Source organism: Nipponia nippon, unplaced genomic scaffold, assembly GCF_047370975.1.
Source record: "Nipponia nippon isolate SJK-2023a ecotype South Korea unplaced genomic scaffold, ASM4737097v1 scaffold_11, whole genome shotgun sequence".
Classification (NCBI taxonomy): domain Eukaryota; kingdom Metazoa; phylum Chordata; class Aves; order Pelecaniformes; family Threskiornithidae; genus Nipponia; species Nipponia nippon.
This window is the reverse complement of record NW_028262302.1, coordinates 1,579,417-1,599,085: the sequence shown is the minus strand read 5'-3', so window position 1 is coordinate 1,599,085 and position 19,669 is coordinate 1,579,417. Positions and strand designations below refer to the sequence as shown.

Genomic DNA, 19,669 nt, shown 5'->3' with positions numbered 1-19,669 from the left:
GGCCCCCTCTCGCCCCGGGAGGCCGCCAGGCCCGCTGCGCCCGGCCCCCCTCGCCCCGGGAGGCCGCCGGACCCGGGAGGCCGCCGCAGGCGCAGGCCGGGGCGCGGCGGCGGCTCCGCCACCAGCAACACGGGGCAGGGGGAGCGAACCGCCAGGTGCGCCGCGCCGCGCCGCGCCCTGCCGTGCCGTGCCGTACCGTACCATGCCATGCCATGCCAGCAGCCCGCGGCCGCTTGTGCGAGGCGGGCGGTCGCCGGGGAGGCGGGAGGCGGCCAGGCCACCCCGGCAGCGCCTCCAGCGGCCGCTCGGCCGGCGCCGGCGCCGGCTCCGGCTCCGGCTCCGGCTCCTCCCCCCGCGGCCACGGCGCGGCTCCCTTCCCCCTCCTCCCACCCAATCCCGTGCCGGGCGGAGCGCCATGGATGCCGCTGGCTGCCGCCTGCTGCGGGGCTCGGGCTGCCGCCGCCTCCTCGCCTCTCCCCCTGTCTCCCCGCGGCGCTGAGGAGGGGTCGGCTCCGGCGAAGAGGCTCCGGGAGGCCGAGGTGAGCCGCGGAGGCGGGGAGGGTGCGGGGCCGCTTCTGCTGGCGCTGGGGAGACGGTGCCTTTCCTGAGCCGCCAGGCCGGGTCACCCTGCGAGGCCTGCGGCTCGCCGGGAACTCGAGCGTCGCTGCCCGGGCCTGGCGGGTCGGTGTCGGCAGGCCCGGAGGGAGCGGGCCGGGAGGCCCGGCTGCGGGCCGGGGCCCTGGATGGGGGCGGCGGCGGGTGCCGGAAAATCTCTGCGTGGGGGCTGAGGGGCAGAGCGGGGCGGCGCTGCCGGGGAGCCCCTCACGCCGCCGGCTTGCCTGTGCGCGGGGGCGGCGCGGAGGGGGGAGGCGGTGCGGGGGCCTCCCTTGCCCGGGAGGCCGGGCGTGGGGAGGGGGCCCCGAGCCCCGCGCGGGCCTGGGCCCGCCCGGTGTCTCCGTGTGGGTAGGCCCGGGCGGCGGGGGATGAGTTCAGCTGCGGCCTGGCCCCTTTTCTGGCGCGGCTCTCCTGGGAGCCCCGGCCGCTCGCCCTGCTCTGTTTTCTGCTCGGTGGCTCGTTTCCGTCTGGTTAGAGCTCGTCTGGGGTGGAAGAACAGCAGGTGCCTGTATTGAACTTACCCCACTTTCACTGTCTCTCTTAATTTTCTTGTTTCTGTTGCCTTTACCCTTTCTTTACCCCCGCTCCCCCCCCTCCCCCCCAACTGAAGTTAATAATTTAGTTGCGTTAAGGAGACGTACTATACTTACAATACGATCCCACTTTTACTGGCTGAAAGTAGTTTTATTTAGTCTTGGAACAGGAAATAACAGTCCGTAAACATCTCAGAGGGTCATAGGCATTGTTTAAAAGCACAGAACATAAATTTAGTAACATTTGAATTACTTTTTACAGCAAGACTGCAGCAATAACAAAAATATATAAGCGGAAAGCAGTAATTGTGTGATCTGTGATGTCATTGTGGTCCTGAATTATAAAAAAAATCATATCTGTCGTACTTTCTTATCTTTTATATATCTGTCACATCTTTGAGTTCAAAGCTATTGTGAAACAGCACTGCTCATTCAGTGTACGTTTCTCCATATAATACCAATTTCTGATTCCCGTTTGGAGATGTGCCCTTGGTGGAGTTATTTTTTAACTATTAACTCATTAGGAGCAAGTAAACAAGTAGGCAGACTTTGTCCGGATTGAGCGTCTCTCTCCCCCCCTGCCCCCCAGTTTGTAGGGACACTGTCCAACATTTCATATTTATATGAGAGTTTGGTAAAATAATTCTTTTTCTGTAGGCTATATTTAAAAATTAGTAAATTTTTTTCTTGCATGTTTAATTTGGAGAGATGGGTTGGTAACCTTTGTTTTAGTTTTTATATGAAGACAGTCACGTTTGCTGTGTTCTTAGGCATGGGAGGTGAATTTGATTATTTGTTAGTAAAATACAAAGTGAAAAGCAAGCACATAGGTCAAAAATATCTCTTAACATTCTAAAGGGACTTTTTTGGTCTTCAGCTTGCATGTACAACTATGGCATTGGGCCAACAAATAATGTTGTTTTCCTTATATGTACATGAATTATTTGAATTATTCATTGCATTTTTTTAAAAGCTATGAATTAGATACATTTTTTTCTAAAATAAATGCCAAACAAAGCAACAAACCTCTAACTCTTGAAAATGGAAGTGATTCTTAAATTGTCTTTTTTATCCTTTGACTTAAAAAGCTTGTTTTCCTTATGTTCGAATGCTGTTTTAAAAGATGAAGGATTAATAAAACTTTTGCAAAGATTTTCCAAGTCTTTGGTTGTACATCTCAGTTTTTTCATTTTGTGGGTTTGTATTTAAAATGTGACATTTAATGTCTCTCTACATTTGAATACGTTAGTGAGGAGGTAATCCATCTTTCAGAAAGTTGGACACTTTATTATAAAGTGATATTAAAGGAAAGGAGACAGGCAAGACAGCACTATTTGTCTTTATATTAGCTTTGAGAATATACAAAAGGGTTAAGCACAGTTTTTCTACTTAAGTTTTAATTTTGAATTATCCTATAAGTAAGAGTAGGTTCTAAGTCTTGCTTGATTGTCAGCTGGAACTAGAGATTTATTTCCAGTGAAACAGAACAAACTCATTACTGTTTATTCATGTATAAAGCTTGAAAAAAAATTGCTGGTCAAATATGTGGAATTTTTCTTAATGTCAGCCCAAAAATATGCTCTACACTTTAGAAAGTAGCAAATCCAAAAAGTTTAAAGACAAGATTCTGATGATAACTTTTTTTTTTTTTCTTTGCAGGTGAAAGCTGCAAAAACCTGGGGCTGGCTGAAGAGAGACATTGTGCTCAAGCTAGTGTGGCTTGAACAATAAAAGGATATTTTTGGTACTTTTTAATTTAAGCGGAGGCAGCCTATTTTTTTTTTTTTTAAAAAAAAAAAAAACAAAACATGGCAGATGTGGACCCAGACACGTTGCTGGAGTGGCTGCAGATGGGGCAGGGAGATGAAAGGGATATGCAGCTAATAGCACTGGAACAGCTATGCATGCTACTTCTGATGTCAGACAACGTGGATCGCTGTTTTGAAACGTAAGTAGTTTTGGCTTTCGTTTATGGAATGTTATTTTCTTCTCTCTCCGTAGCTATATATAACATTTAACATTCCTAGAAACTTTCAGCCTCAGAAATGTTTTTACAGACTGAACTTGAGTGTAGATCACTGAAATGAAGAGTTTTTGCTAGCGTTGCGTGAAGTACAGTTGTCTGATTAAAAACGCAGGGTTGTGTGAGTGATCCGCGGTGCCCATTCTGACACATAATCTGATTGTTTAATTTAAAGAAATGTATTCAGAGTTGCACTGTGGAAGTGTTGGGGGTTTTTTGTTTTGTTTTTAATGGTAGAGAAAAAGTTTTTTTTTTGCATTAAAATTACAATGATCACCTAGGTATATTTAAGCATCCATAATCTTGCAACACTTTCCTCAAGAGGTACAGTAGCTTTTTCTGAGCTCTGTAAATCCAAACAAAAATCACAAATGTTAACTACGGTTCACACAAGTATTCTGCCCCTTCTTTAAAGAATGTTGCTGTTCACGCCACCCTCCTTCTCAACTGCATTTGTACGCTTCGTGTAGCACAGTCCCTGCTCTCACTCCTTTTTATATTTCTCACAGCACAAAATGCTGATGTCACCACTTCTGTTACTTAAGTGTTGCTGTGCCTGTGTCACAGTACTTCCTGTGAGGGCCCGCGAGTAGTATGGAAGGGAGGTAGCAAAAGTGTAAACAATCACAACTTTTAAATCTGATATCGCTTACATTTTTTGGTGTGTTTGTTTGTTTGTTTCCCCAGTTCTTGTTTTGGCACTCTTGCATCTCTCCTATTTTCCATCTTTTTTCATTACTCTCACTTTCCTTTTCTTTTCCATCTCAGAGCAGGGCTAGTGTCTTTCTGATAGAAGAAGAGAACAGTTTTCAGGCTTATCTCTTAAAAGCTGTTCATCTTTCACGATTGCTTTTATTACAGGAAGAGTAAAATTCATACATCTCTAAAATGTGGATTTGTAGTAGTTACATAACAGTGAGCACAGTTTTGTACACTGCTTCAGAATTTGAAATTGCCTGATCTTGGCCTTGACAAGCTTACAGATAAACCTTTGGCTTGAAAGAGACTTAACTGTAGGGAGATGAATTTGACTTCCCTGTCTGTCCCTTGTAGTACGGATACTGGTGGAGCACTATGTTTTCAGCCTCAGAAAAGCTGATTTACTGACTTCTTAATTTGCTGCTGTAGAAAAGAATTTGATAGTTAAGAATGAATTTTTCTGACAAATGTAGGTGAACTTGCTGCTTCAGTACATTCAGTATAGAACAGAAGTAGAAGTTTGGGCATAAGTATTTGTAAGGATACCTTCTGGGTATTTGAGGACCAGGAACGAAATGTCAACTTCTAAAATATAAACCAGTTGTGGGTTTTATACATTTTATTTAGAACAGACTTTCATCTCAATATAAATGAAATAAATAGTCCAAGTGCCTTTTTTTCCTTAAAGTATAGGTAACGAATGCTCTATTATTGCAGCATTGTGGTTTTAAAATTAGTTTTTATGTCTGAAGGAAGACACATTTAAAATACCATTTGGAATTTAATTTTTGTTTTGAGCCTTGGTATAATTTAATTTTGCTGGTCTTCAAAATTGTTGATCTCTTTTGGTGGTGTAAGCTTCCCTCAAAGACAAACAAGAGAATAAGGTGTAAATTGGGAAAAAGTTATCAGCGTTCTCTGCCTGTTCAAGTGGTGTTACAATAAAGTTAAAATTGCTACTTTTAATTGATACTGTGAATACACTGAAGATATGGTTCCGTGGTATTTGGTGAGCTAATGTAGTAGCTCGTTACCTTCAAAAGGGAGAGCTGCTACTTCTCGTTATCACTCACCATTTTTACTCCTCCCAGCCATATTCTTGCTTCATGCCAGTGTCAGGGCTTACTGGACTCCTCTAATTCACTCAAAGAGCAAGCTGCTTTTTAAACTCACTGAAGGAGATGGCTAGTTTTCTGCTGTTACAGTGAATTACAGCAGATCATAGAGGTGTCTGATGAGCACTGGAGGTAGAACTGCGTAACCTGAAATATGGGAGAAGCAGCGAAAAGTACAAACTCTTCAGTGGAGAACTTCTCAGTGGATTGTCTTGGGTGTCTGCAGTATTACAGCATGTATTTCAAGGTGACTTACTTTATTTTGAAATGCTCTGTAAGAAATAGATGATGTCTTGAAAAGTATTTTTAAAATCTTTCCAAATGACAGTTCAAGTAGCCAAAACAGTCATGTGCTGAGAAAGTGTAAATAAATAATCCTTGATTATATTTTAAAGTTGCTTTTCAGCCATGTTTTTAAACGAATTATTGCTTGTCTAAACAAGAGATTTACTATGTGACAGAAGGGTTGCCAAACACATTTCAGGAACTAATTTTGAAAATGGTTTCAGTGTATGCCTGATTTATAATGTGGACATATTTTTCTGTTGGTAAGAAAACCAACTTCTAGACTCTACAACATTTTTTTCATCTGTTAAGCAAGAAGAGCATTCCCAAATATTTGTATGCCGTGCAGATGTTATTTCAAGATCTTGGAATTGTTTATTGCTATTATGTTGATTAAGAAAACTTTAAGAAAATTTTTCATCTGTGGAATTCAAAAATTGGAAGATGGAAGGTGGAATCTTTAAAACAGTCAGTTTCTTGGAGAATGATATGTGATGTTTTTCAGGGATCAGTTGGAGTGACTTTGAATATTAAATATTAGTCCACTTTTACATAAGAAATGATTTGCTCTTATGACATAAATGAAGAAAAAGGTCATCATTTTAGTGAAATACATCTGGTGATTAAAAGCTGCATATGGTGAGGACTGGCAAAGCTATGAAACAAAGATACATGAAAAATATTGACGTGAATGCTATGCATTTTCCCTAAAGCACAACACTGTTTCCAGACTGATTTCTTAAGGAGTTAAGAGCAATACACAGTCTCACTTAGCAAAGAAAGATCACAAACTTGGGGGGGGGGGGGGGAAGGGAGGGAGGTGTAGTATTGAAATGATGGATTCAAAATCTTGTTCTTCATTATTGTAGTAAAGTAATAGGGTTACTTTGCAAACATAGTCTCAAGGAAATGGTATATTTTAAAGCTAGTAATTTGTTTCTGTACAAGAGTAATGGATATTGAAACTAGTGTTTCAGATCAAATCAGAAAAACGAAAGCAGGCACAAATGTATGGTGGTGTATTTCCTAGTGTGCTACTTCTAGCAGTATCACAACAGATTGCGGGGTATGCAGCCAATAACAGGTAGTGGTGCCAAATAATTGACGTTTCTTTACTTCTCCCCAGATTTACATATTACATCTGATTAAATTATTTTTAGTGTTACTCATACGTTAGCATTACAAAAATCAGCGGCATATTCATCTTCTGGTGATAATGAGTCACAGACACTGTTAGTCACTTAGCATGAAGAATGGCTAACGTTTTACCAGCAGCAAAAGCCAGTAGCTTGAACTGCAGAAACTTAATGAGCGAATAGAAGTGGATCTGTTAAGTAGTTGAATTGGAGTAAAATAGCTACACTCATTGTGATTATAAGTGTTAGTCCCAAATTGTAGTTAAACTGTACACTATTAAGTCAACTTTAACAGGAGTTTTAAGTATGCATTTTATATAAACATAACTGAAATGGTATTTTTAGTGTTTAAATTGTTACAGATAATTTCAAAGACAGTGTAGAGGCTGTTAGTTACAATCTCCTGTTATTAATATAGCACTTTTCCACATAAGTGTTTCAATTTATCTTTTTCGCCCTGTCTGATTGTTTCACATTCTTTTTGGTGAAATAAATGAGAACTTCTCAGATGTGGGCTTTGTGTTGCTATTTTCTTTCCCTATCTGCCAGAGTAACGGTATTTAGCAAGGAAGATTTTATTTAATTATTTTCCTTAATTACAAAGAAAACTTGTGGAACAAAGCAGTAGTATAACACGTGAAGTAAAACCCGAGTAAAATCTTTGCTACATGGAACAGATGAAATAAGCCTTATTAATGCTCAGAAAGAGAAAGCATGTCTTCCCCTCTGGCTGTGCCCTAAGTCACCTGTGTATGTTTAGCATTAACAGATTGGGTCAGCAAAGAATTATCAGGAGTTATCATCTTATTTGACAAATAAAAATTATACAAAGGATCAGAATTCAGGGTTCTAATGTGTAAAATAGAAATCCTTTCAGTTTATTTTTTAGATCAAATAAGTTTATGTTAATTTACATTAAACCTTGTTCTTTCCAAAGTATGTATTCACCAGAGAAAAGATGTATCTCTACCATGTATTTGCTAACGTGTAATAACAAGCATGAGAAGAAGTTCTAGTGTACCAAAGACTGTGTTGATGTGAGCTAGTGAGACTTTAGTAGAATAATGTGGAACAGTTTAGCTTTACCTCCACCTGATTGCTTAAAACTACAGGCTCCTGTGTTTATCAGGATTGTGTAACTCCAGTAAATCAAACTTAGGTATAGAGAGGAAAACAATTTTTCTTGTAGAGATAGGGATAGGAATCCAAAGTAGTGGTTTTCAGGCCTATTTTTAAAGTTTGGGCTGGCTTTAAAAGTGTCTTCGTAATTCAGACAGCGGTAAAGTGCCCTTTAACAGATCTAACAGTCCGTATCAAGGTGGTTACATGTTGTGTGTCCTACAGATTTGCTCATTTTGTTATTTTAAAGCGGGGGGGAGGCAGTCCATTATTACAGTTTTGTGCTGGAGTGCAGCCATGAGTAAATTAAGATAAGTATTGCTATCAACAATAGGCTACAGTTTTCATTATTTTAAACCATACAAAGCATATGTTCTTAGTGCATTATTGGTTTGGGCTAATGCAGACATCTTAATAAATGAAATTTTGTAAGCTTTGCAATGGCAAGACTCATGGGATTCCTACTAACTTTTTTTGTCTTTTAATGAAGGCAGAGAGTGTGGCAGCAGTGAAATGCCAGCACTGGAGTCATCTGTGGACTCCAATATAGTGGGATCTTCAGGATCCTATAGAGTGCTTTTCTGAGATGGAAGTAGCGGGGTGTGCTGTATTTCTCAGGGAGCTATCTTGTTATGGAATAATGTTTAGAACTGTTTCTGATTTTTAAGGCTGTTTGTTGTCGTTGTTGGGTGGTTGGGTTTTTTGCAATGTTTAGAGTTTTAGCATGCTAACATCTTTCTGGTTGCTCTTTGTAAAATGGGAATTATGGCCTCATTGTCACGGGTATTACGGAGATTAATTAGCCTTGTCTAGTCATTTTGAGAATCTTAATGGTTGCAAAGGCCGGAAGGGAAGCTTAGGTCATCTAAAATGACATCCTCTCTTCTGTCGTAGGCCCATGTATTTTACCTGGTTATTACTGAATTGAGCATCTTGTTTGATACAAGCATAATGTGTAGTTAATGCTTCCAATAGGGCATCCTACCTAACTTTACCCCCTGGTTCGCTATTTAATCTGCTGCCTGGTTGCCTTTGTTGTTGAAATTGGCTTGTCCTTTTGTATTTGAATTGGACGGACTTCTGTGGTGGGCAGTCGGTGCACCTTTTCCAATTGAATTAAAAGCCAATACTGTTGTTACTGTGAGTGTACTTGCACACGAGTATCTTGTCAGCTCCTGATCTTTCGCCCCCTCTCCAATTCTTCAATTTCCAAGTTTTTCAGAAATATTTTCCAGTGTTGGCTTCATTCATGCTGTTTATAGTAGTACATTTAACTGTTACCAGTTATACATCCCAAATTTAGTTAGATGTTTCCAAAACATTGCACAGGAAGTGCGGTTTTAGTTATTTATCTTCAGAGTTGCTTTCTAGGATATGATTGCTCGTTTCTTAGTCATGGCTTAATGTATTACCTAGACTAAGATCTGTAACTTGGCATTTGTGTGTGTTAGAACACATTTTGTTTTAATGAGCCCATGCCTCTGAGTAGTCCAGACAGTTCTGCATAACTCGTCACACTGTCTTTGCCACTACTTACTAGTCTGTCATTTTTTCCATTAAAGTATCAGTAGTACATCAAGTACCCTTTGTTTTGTTCAGGGCTTTGTGTGTGAGATAAAATTGAAGTGATTCTTGCAAGTACCAGACGAAAGATGGGTGCAGAATTTTAAGGCAGCGAGTTACTGACCTTTTGAAAGTTTCCATCTCCTAACAGATTGGATCAGACCAATAAAATAGGTGTTACACAAATTTCGCATAGTGGGCTTCCTTTTCTTGCATGACTGTGCTAGTCAAGTTATTTTAAATGTCGGCCCCTTACAAAGGGGCTATGTACGAGGCGTAGGGAGCGTAGGTGGTCAGTAGATTGGTAATGGGGAAACAGAAGTTTTCTTATTTAAGTTGGTTCTCTTTTTGAGCACCTGGAAATCCAGCAGAAGCCAGTGGGGAGATGTGCATATTTAAGCATGTTTACAAAATCATACTTTTTGTTTTAATTGCTTATTTCATTTTGAAATGTTAGCAAATGTAGCGTGTACTCCAACCATTATCTGTTTGCACAACTGAGGTTGCGACTAGTGGAAATCATAGGCAGAACTATCTGTAGTTTCAAGTTCTTTAATTTATTCAGCTGTTGTGGACCAAGTTTCTGCAAAATATTTACGAAGTCCTGGAGACAGGAGAACAAACATATAGAATTACTACCCTGAGGCATGGCATATCTTTTATAAAAAGATACTGAAAAATGCAAAAGGCAGCCCAACACATCCTTTGTAAATTCAAGAGCAAAGCTAACGATAATTTATTTAGAAATATAGAAATTACCTATCCTGCAGAAGCTGTTTCTTGTGGTGCATTTTTTCTTTTGTTTCATTTTACACATCTGATATTTATTGAATGTGTAGTTGAGTACTTAGATGATGTGTTCCCTCCTAATAGTGAACTCTCAGAAGAGGGTTCAACTGTCTGTCCTTTATTTTGCTAAAAGGAAGTTTGAAAGTGTTTCTAAACGTCAAATTTGAATTCTAAATTAATTTCTTTTGATTTCTAATAATGCAGAGTTTCTGCTGGAATAGATACAGGATGGAGTTGTTAATTCTCTAGCTTGATTTTATTGGCCTGAGCTGTGATTGCAGTTAAGACTACAGAGGTTGAGTGTTGTAGAAGTTTAATATTTTATAATTGTGGTGGGAGTTCCTAAATTAGCAGTTAATTTTTAGTTGCTTCTTCCTCGTACCTTTAAAATATAGCATGGTAGCTCTGAAGTCTTATACATAGGTGGACATTTTCTGGCCTTTATTTGTTCTGTAACAGCATTGTAAGAAAACAGTGTACAATATGTTTTGGAAACGGGTCCAGAAGAATAGATGTAGGCGACGCAGGTGTGCGGGCAGTTCTCTTGTGGATGATCGTGATTGCTCTGCTGCTGCTTTTGGTTCATATGTGGAAACAAAATGGTATTTCAGCAAAAGAAACAGGGAGAGTCTGAGGTCTGACATTTCCTTCCATAGAAGGAACTACAGAAAGGGAAAACAATCGTTAATCAAAAATAAGTTGGAATTACTATTGCTTTAACAACAAATCAGTTGTGCAGGATGTATGTTCTTCGAAACTTTAAAGTTGCGTGACACATTGTTGTAAATATTTAACTGGTATATTTTTCTAAAAACGGTTACTAATGAGGTTTAAATTCAGTATTTTAATTTGTAGTTATTTGAAATTATTACGTATTAAACAATTATTCAGTAGCGTAGGCACACGTAATGCCTTATTCCCCACTTTTAACTGGTCTGGGCAGATGGTATGCATTACAGGTCCCGCACAAGTGCTGGCAGGCAGCTGGGCTTGGTTTTCCGCCGCAAGTCACGTGTCTGGGGCCGGGCGCCTGAAGCCGAAGGCTTTGTCACGTGGCAGGGGCTCCCCTCAACGGAATCCAGCGGTTGCTCTGGAATTGAGTGACACACCCTAATGGGTGGTTGTGTTAACCATTTTGGGGATGAAGTGGGGTTGTCTTTTTTTCCTTATTTTGGGTATTGTGTAAACACAACAGTAGTCTTTAAACAACCATTATTGGTGCTGTTCTAGCTAAGGCTTATAAGTGCATTTAAATGTAATTACAGAAATGAGTTTACAGTGCCTATTTTTACTTTCTTGGTATCTTTTTACACTGGCCAGCTGTAAAATCAGCTGAGTCACTTCGAGGTTAAGGGCTCAGCACTGGCAGGAGCTTACTGCTGTAGCTATTTAAGAATTTTGCATCCCTGTGGATACTACTGTTCCTTAAGGGAGGCTGGGGAAGGAAAAACTCAGAAGTGTGTCAGCATGTGGAGTTATGCCGAGTATAATGCTGTAAATGCTGTAGTAATGTAATTATTTTAATAAATTTCCCTAGCCTTTCTTGACATCTTATCAATATGATTGTGATGTTTAGAAAATGTTCTTAAATCAATTAAATTTTCTGCAGAGGAAGAATGTATATTAAAGAATTTGTGTATCATGGTCTTTACAAGCTAATGAACTAATTTTAACATTGAAAGCGTGATTATTTTTTTTAATAGAAATTATACAGATTCAGCACTTTTTTATGTGGGCTAGTTGTTTTCTTGAGGTCAGTACAGGGAACAGAGAATGCTCTACTACCCTAATCTTAATGGATTGGAGTATGAAGGGTAAATATTGATACTGAATAGTACTTACGTCAGACCTTTTAAAAACTGTTATTTACAAACCTGCCTTCCAATAAGATCTTTGAAACATGGTGGGTGGAAGACTTGCGAGATAAGAAGTAGCAGAAGTGCGTATCCTGGGAGCACAGGAGTGAAGTTGGGTGGACATCCAGAACTGAGAGACTTAAAGTAATTAGCAAGAGCTGTAGCATTGGTTGCAGAGTAACCTCATTCACTGGAAGTCAGCCTTCACTAAGGAGTAACACAGAGTAACCTCATTAATTCACGAAGTCGGTCTCTATTCTTGAGAGGACTCTTTTAAAGTACTTTAGGAAGTGCCCAATGTGATGTTAATATAGCTTCTTCGAAACAAAAATCTGAAAATATTTTCCTTTAATTTTCATATTCGTTAGGAGTAGTGCCTAAATAGAAATCTAAACTTTGGAGCTACCTATTAGCTCCTGTTAGCCATTATTTTCTAATTTGAAAGAATAAAAGCTAATAAAAAAATATTTTTTTTTTTTCTGTATTAAAACAAACTCGCCACTATCTTGTTTGTTCCACTGCAAGCAGGTCATCATGAACAGAGTGATTCCCACCTCACGAACTTTGAGGATACAGCAACAAATTTTTTTTTTTGCTGTCATAATTTCTTTTTTCTGAGATATATTACTTCTTTTAATTAGTATATGGTCTAGATAAAAGCAGCATGGTGAAACTGGTTTTGGTATTGGGATGTTTTAAGTTTAGAAATTATGCACTTTGCCTTTTTTTCCCTTGGTGGGAGTCAAGGCCTGCAGTGATGAAAGGTTTATTTGTGTTCTTTCCTCTTGGAAATCAAAAGCATCATCTGTCAGTAGATGGAAGTGTACTAAAAGCTGAACATCAGTTGCTGTCCTGTCATATGAGTTCATTCAGTGCCGTAGTTCTGCCCGCAGCCTCCCTGCTGCCCTGGGAAGTTTTGGCAGCATTGTTTTTCCCATGTAGACAGTTTTGTAAAGGCGAGTCCAACATGCAGCCACTGTGGTACAGACACTCCTGAAATGCTTTTCTTTGCTACCTGTCAAAGTATATGTTCGTTCTAAGCATAGTCTTAGTTGGAACGGCATTAGGGTCTATATTACTGATGGGACCTGATCTTCTACAGCAAATATTTGGGGCAGGTTTACGTCCCTTTGATCTCTTTTGGCCTGCCTAAGGAAGCCAGTAGGGACTTACCTTGGACTTAAGGTGTAATAGTGACACATACATAACACGGCTTGTCCGACTCACTCTTTGGTTCCTGCTGGCGTTGACTATGTTTGCTTACCTGGTGCTTCGTTAAAAAGAGAGGCTGGTCTTCACAAAGTACTCTTCTCGGGACCTGGATGCTAGAATTACTTCCAGGTGAGCAGTGGATTTCTCTTCCCTGTGCTGCCTTTGCTGACACTTTAGTGCCAAGGTGCCTTTACTGAGGATTGGATCGAGTGAAAACTCAAGGACTACTTTGAAAGCCCATTTGCACAATTTTGAGACGTAGACACCATCCGCTGAGTAAGGGCAAGACTTTCCCTTTTTCTTAGGGGTCAAGTGCCAGCAGACAAATCCACAGTGGGGCTGTGTGACAGAAGGGAGGGATGTACTTTGGACACCTGCTATGTGGCTGTGACATCTCCCATCATGTGCTGGTGTTCCTGTCTACCCCTTCCAGTCCTTTCTCTGGCACTACTCACATGCATGTTCTTGTCCCTGAGACACGTAGAGCAGATACTTATAGTTTCAACCATGAGAGACCTATGTAATAGCTTCGGGCGGATTTTGGGATTAGAGGGTGATCCCTATAAAGCTGACCTGTGTACTTCTGGTTGTAACACAGTTATTCATAGAAAAGTTACCTACAGCATAATGACTGAAGTTCTTCAAAACGACAGCTGTACAATTTTATGCTGTGATTATTCCAGCCACCTGTTTGAGAAGACTGTGGCTGGAGCACTGGGAATGTGTTGGCACGCAATTCTCTGCTACTACAGGCTTAATCATTGGTCTAGACTGTGCGTGAATGACAGAACTGGTACTTTCTGTCGCCTCGCTAGCAGGAACTTTAGGGACTGCTAAGGCTCGAGTGGACTTCAGGAGGCAAAAAGAATCTGAACTTATCTGTATGGCATGTGTGTACTTATGAACATAATCTGTGTACATCTTTTAAGAGTTCCTGTGTAACTGATGGCTCTTTGTCTACTGGAATGCTAGTTTGTGGTTTTCACCGTGAAATAAATACAGTGATGTTTTACTACAGAATATTGAAGTTTGGTTTTTTTTCTTTGTATTGAGGATGTTTCATAAGTGTGTTAATTCCTCTGTTTAAAACTCTAGCAGTCCATGTGGTTTATCTAGTGTAGTAAATTTGCTCTCCCTTTATTCATCTTCTGCTCTTGATTCTATCAAATCTTCCAATGCCTGGACCAAATATTTTTGCAAAGGATGTATCTCTAATTATTACAGAACCAAGGTCAAAGTTCTTTTGCAACCTTCAGTAAGAGTACCTCTTCGCACGTAGGTTGTACGTCTTCCTCTTGTTTTGAATATTATTGCTCCAAGTAAAGCAAAGTAGAGCATCATTCTTACCTGGTCATTTTGCATGCACGTTCAGAATGGCAATTTAGATAGCAATTGGGGGCATAACAGCAGCAGTGCAATTCATTCTTTTGATAGCTTTTGGAGAAGCCGGAATAAAAAATGGTCTGTACTAGAACCTCTCTCTTAAAATAGCAGAAAATGCTGGTGATGGGTTAACTGACAGTAAACTGGTAGTAACATGCTTTTTAAAAGCTGTGAGGAAGTGAAATTAGGAAACCCAATGTAATGTGTGATATGCTAAACACTAAATTGCAGTTGTCAAAACTGCTGAGATATCGAGATAAGATGTAATAATGTGGGATGATTAGTTTGCATTCTCTTGTCTGTATCTGTCCTATTGTACAATTATACTCTAGGATGGAATTTGTTGTTTTGTTTTGGTACTGCAGGGAGATCCTCATCCGTGACAGGCCCTCAGATGCTACAGTATGACAAATGCTAATGACTTGTATGCCACAGGCAATAGATAAGGAGAAGGAGGTGCTAAACATTATTAGGAACTTCTCTGGACAGGAGAAGACAATGCAATGAGAAGTTCAGAGCTAGTCATGAGTGAGGCTCAGTCTTTTATCTACTGTATCTAATAATCACAGGACTGCAGTAAATTAAGGTGGGAAGAAGGCAATATTTTAAACTTGCAGGGTATGTGTGTGTGCATGCATTCCTGCCTGCTTGCTTATGTGATATTAATGAAGGACAGTCAATTACATTTGTCCACAAGAAGCTCCTGCTACTGGATTGTTTCACTTAGTTCAGCATAGAAATTTACCATCTTATTCATCAAAATCTCCACAATTGGAATACTGTTTAAATTCTGGGAAAAAATTTACATGTACTAATATGTTTTTTGTCTTGTCTCAAACTCTTAACGTCCATGGAGTAAAAGACTATCTGAAGAGGCTTGGGCACGGCTTCTTGAAGATGTATTTCAGAAGTGCATACAAATACAACTTGATAATTGTGTTTTCATAGAATTATAAAAGGTCTGTAGCTGACCAGAAAAGCTGTTATGTATGAGTAATGAATAACCTTGTATACTTGGCTAGCATAGTAAACATATTTTTTTCTGCTGGTAATAACATTACAAGTTCAAAGTGTTAAGGAACTGTGCTGCTTAGAACAAAGTATAGCAATGTATTGGCCTGAAATAATATTACAGAGCAGTGGACAAGATAGCGTAGAGGTCCTATCTAGGCAAATTGGCGCATGGTGGACTGCGTTGGCCAAATGTGTCTTTTGTATCTGAGAATACAGCTGATGACGTTATTTTCAAAGTCAGTGTCAGTGTTGCTATCATCCTTTGGGGCTTGAAAAAACAGGTTGGATCTCTTGCCAGCTCTGACCTCTCTGGAAAAGTAGTAGCTGTATATAAAAGATTGTTAAGGCAATGTTCATAAAACAATAATAAAAATACTTTTTGACAGTCTCACTGGCAGAGACTCAGGGCTGATAGAATCCAGGTCTCTCTGTTTTGCTTTCCTCAGAAATACTTCAGACTTCTGCACGCATTTTATTGCCTGGCATGACTTTCGGGATAATAACTTAATTTGTATTACTGTACTGTGTAGAACTTAAACAAAATTGAGTTGAGAGAGACGTGAGGGGAATAAAGATAACACAACTGTACATCTTGTGTGCTAAAATAATAAGAAACTCTCATTTGCTGTTTTGGAGACAAAGACAAAAATTCGGTTTGATTTTTTTTTTTTTTTTTTTTTGGCCATGTTACTGATAACAATGTCTGAGAAAAATGAAGTTTACACTTCTGTTACTTCTAAATTTGCATGAGCTGTAATAGCAATCAAGCTTTATATTATCTTTATATGCATCATTGTATGACTGATGCTTCTTCATAAACCATCTTGGTTTTCATCTTTTTACTATGCATTGGCTATGTGATTTGTTAGATTAGCTTATAGTTGGTCCAGAGCATTTAATTAGAAGCCTAGACTTTTTGTTGTTGTTAGGGAACAGGCAACTCTTTAAAACTATTTAATGAGTTCTGTATTGAAATATGATGAATTAACTTTTTAAAAGAAAAAAATATTAAAGATAATATGCATAACAAATTTTAGTTTGCAGTAAATTTGTGTGTACTGGAGTGGGTAGTGCATAAAATTTCATGCCACAAAGCCGGTGTGTTTTGTTATGTTTTACTTTCAAGCCTGTGATTTTTGTGTGTATTGATTCTTGATTTGCTGCAGGAAGAAGGAGGGGAAAAAGAACTGATTCCTTAGCATTAAATTAAAGCTTAAGCATTGCTTTTTTCCCCTCTTTTTTTCTCTTCAGTCTTCATTATTGTCCTTAATAAATCTTTATAAAATGTTTCTGCTGTCTCTTCTGCGTGGTGTAGTCTAGCTCTCAACTTCCCGTTCACTAGCAATATCCAACAAAACTAAAAACACCCAGCAAAACCAAAACAAAAAACCAAAACCAAACTGTGAAAAGAAACAAGCATCAAGTACATAGAGCTCAGAGGCTGAAGTAGCTTGAAAGAATTTTCTGTGAAAGCTGTTGTTAAAATTAGATCAGTTGCTATTTTCAGAAAGGGTAAATAATTTTATTTTTTCAGAACACGCAAAGTTCTTGTTATTATTGCTTTTATAGGAATTCCATGTGCATTACCATAATCTACAAAATTAGTTGAAGTCTGGGTAGCTTATTATTTTGAGAACCCAAGTAATTCCCGCAGGTTAAGTGTATGACAAACCTCCAGTTTCTTCCTGAAACCTTATGATGCAACTTGGTTTCCTTATTGGAGGACTGGAAATCATTCCCCTAAGTCAGAAAACAAATGTCCTGACAGCAAGTGGAGGTTGTTATTTGCCTCCTAATTGAAAAAGTATGGTCTCTGACTAATGTAGCTAGAGGTTCTGGCAAAAAGTCATTTAAAAAAAAAAAACAAACCCTTAAGTTTTTGCCAGTGAGCTGTGCTCTTCTAAGAGCAGCATTGCTGATACAGTGCACTGGCATTTGTGTGCTGGCAAAGAATTAAATATAAATGGTAGGCTCTTAGTAACTTTGTATTTTTGCTGTATCTGCTGGGTAATTGGCTCACGTGGACAGGTGTTTTAAGGACAGGAATGGATTTCGTCCAGATTCTTAAATTTCCGTTTTCAAAAAATACATCTAAGTTCCATTTGTGCTCTGTCTTTTTGTAAACTGTTAAATCATAGAAAAAATATAAATGTTAGATTTGCTAACTATTGCTTTTAACTCCTTGCAAAAATCTGCAGGGTTTTTGCTGCTGCTGTCTTTGGAAATCTGAGAAGAATGTTTTACTATTACTTGCTAGTATTACAACAGAGACAGTGGAGCTCCTTACCTTCTACTTGGTTATATGTGTTTGGCTTTGGTGGGGTTTGTTTGTTTGGTTGGTTGGTTTTTTTAAGATTTGTGTTTATTGTTAATTTTTTTTTCTTGCAATATAATACTGTTCATAGCAATGTTTTAGTGATCTGTCTGGTGTTGCATAAAATTCAGTGTAAAAGATCCAACACCAAACCACTGGAACAGTTAGCGCTGTCTGCTTTAATTTTATGTACTGAAATGCTTCTTGTGTCATTGTATGGTAGTCATCTAATAATGAGTACAAATTTCAGACTTTTTTTTTCAGTGGATAATGTCCTTAAAATGCAAAGTTACTGTGTAAACTCTACTTAAGAAAGATGTGGAGTTAAATAGCAGATTTCTTAAGAACAACGGACAGTATAGGCTGGATAGGCTAATACAAGTATTAAATATGTGATTTAGCTTTATCAAAGCTTCAGTTATTAACTTATGTAATTAAGGATCATTGGGTAATGTATTTATTTGTCAGGCAGTATTATTTAATTACTTCATAGACCATGGCTGGATCTTCAAGGAAACTATTAGCATTTTGCTGTCCCAGGATTTGGTGCCTTTGTGTGAGTCACTGCGTGTACCAGACGGGATACTGAATGACCTCTGGGTTGGTCTTCAGAATGATTCATCAACGTGTACTTCACCTGTCTTCCAGACCAAAAAGTGTGCTATTGGTTTTGTACGTTCTCTTTTGGATTTAGAAAAGTTTTAGGTCTTCTTTTGCAGACCAAAACGCTAGTTTTAAAAAAAGTTGCAATATTTGCCTCCTGTAGATTTAGTCTGATCTCCTACATCTAGGGATGAGGTATCTGGTTATTTCGACTACTGTCATAGCATATATCCCCTTCACTTTATTCCTCACTACCGCATTGGAAGTCTTCTACCACTGCAGTGAACAATCATTACGTTAAGTTTTTTATTGCTGAGTAAGTATGCCATTGGAAGATAAATTGTCTTAAAGTATAGCTCCATGTCTTAGCACTTTTGATCCAAATCAGTCTTAACCATAGCTGCCATAATAGTGAAAAGCATTGTTATGACCATCCATTTTGGTTTATATCCTATTATGTCAGAGGGATAGAAGAGGACTGTTGCAGCTTGCTTATTTTGTTTTGAAGTTGTGGGCATGTTCTTGACTGTCCTTGCATATGGAAATGAAGCTAACAATGAGGAGGAGAGCCAGAGGCTACTGAGGCATGGATACGAAGAGAAAATGCAGTAGAAGCAAGCTAAATGAATTAAATATGTTCTCAGTGTGGTTAGAGAAAAAGAATGAGGCGGGGGGGGGGTGGGGGTGTAAGCCGAAATAGGATAAAAAGACAAGTGAGTATAACCTTAAAGCTCTGTTAAGAAAAAATGCATTCTGTTTTGTGATGTGAGGTTAATTCCTAAAATAATTTCCCAAGAGGATAAATTTTCCCATGTATGATTGTAAAATTTAAAGAGTTTTTTCTTCTGCTGGGTTCCTCCCCTAATACAGCATCTCTTCAGATTGCTGATTTGAATTTTGGGGTGTGTATGAGATGCCCGCATCTTAGCATTCTAAATGAATACTCTGAACCAACTATATCAATACTCTGAACCAACTAATAAAGCAAATCATGTCAGCATGAAAAGCATTGATCTGTTAATGTGAAAGTGTATGAAATTACTTAATGTGGAGAAACTTGCACAACTTAGTAATGTGTTGCATTTTTTTTTCCTGCAGATGCCCTCCTCGAACTTTTTTACCAGCACTGTGCAAAATTTTTCTCGATGAAAGTGCTCCAGACAATGTATTGGAAGTAACAGCTCGTGCCATAACCTATTACCTGGATGTATCAGCCGAATGCACCCGTAGGATTGTGGGAGTTGATGGCGCTATCAAGGCACTTTGTAATCGTTTAGTAGTTGTTGAACTTAACAACAGAACGAGCAGAGATTTGGCTGAGCAGTGTGTGAAGGTATGTGTACTGAAGAACCTTCTATTTCTAAGGAGCTGGAAAATTTGCTGTTTCTGAAAAGCTTCCTCATATTCTAA

At 39.3% G+C, this 19,669-nt stretch overlaps 1 protein-coding gene across 8 annotated transcripts in view; it reads left to right on the top strand.

Annotated features, from left to right (window-relative positions):
- The first annotated feature begins 385 nt into the window (after nt 1–385).
- HECTD1 (HECT domain E3 ubiquitin protein ligase 1) overlaps nt 386–19,669 on the top strand; it is a 64,970-nt gene continuing 45,686 nt past the window's right edge. For 6 of the 8 annotated variants that reach the window (XM_087747111.1, XM_087747110.1, XM_087747114.1 and 3 more), the window contains exons 1-3: nt 386–539; nt 2,808–3,096; nt 19,358–19,592. In XM_087747111.1, coding sequence (XP_087603237.1) covers nt 2,957–3,096; nt 19,358–19,592 — 375 coding nt within the window. In that variant the 5' untranslated portion in view covers nt 386–539; nt 2,808–2,956. The remainder of the gene's footprint in view (nt 540–2,807; nt 3,097–19,357; nt 19,593–19,669) is intronic. The other 2 variants (XM_087747115.1, XM_087747113.1) reach the window with 1 other exon arrangement.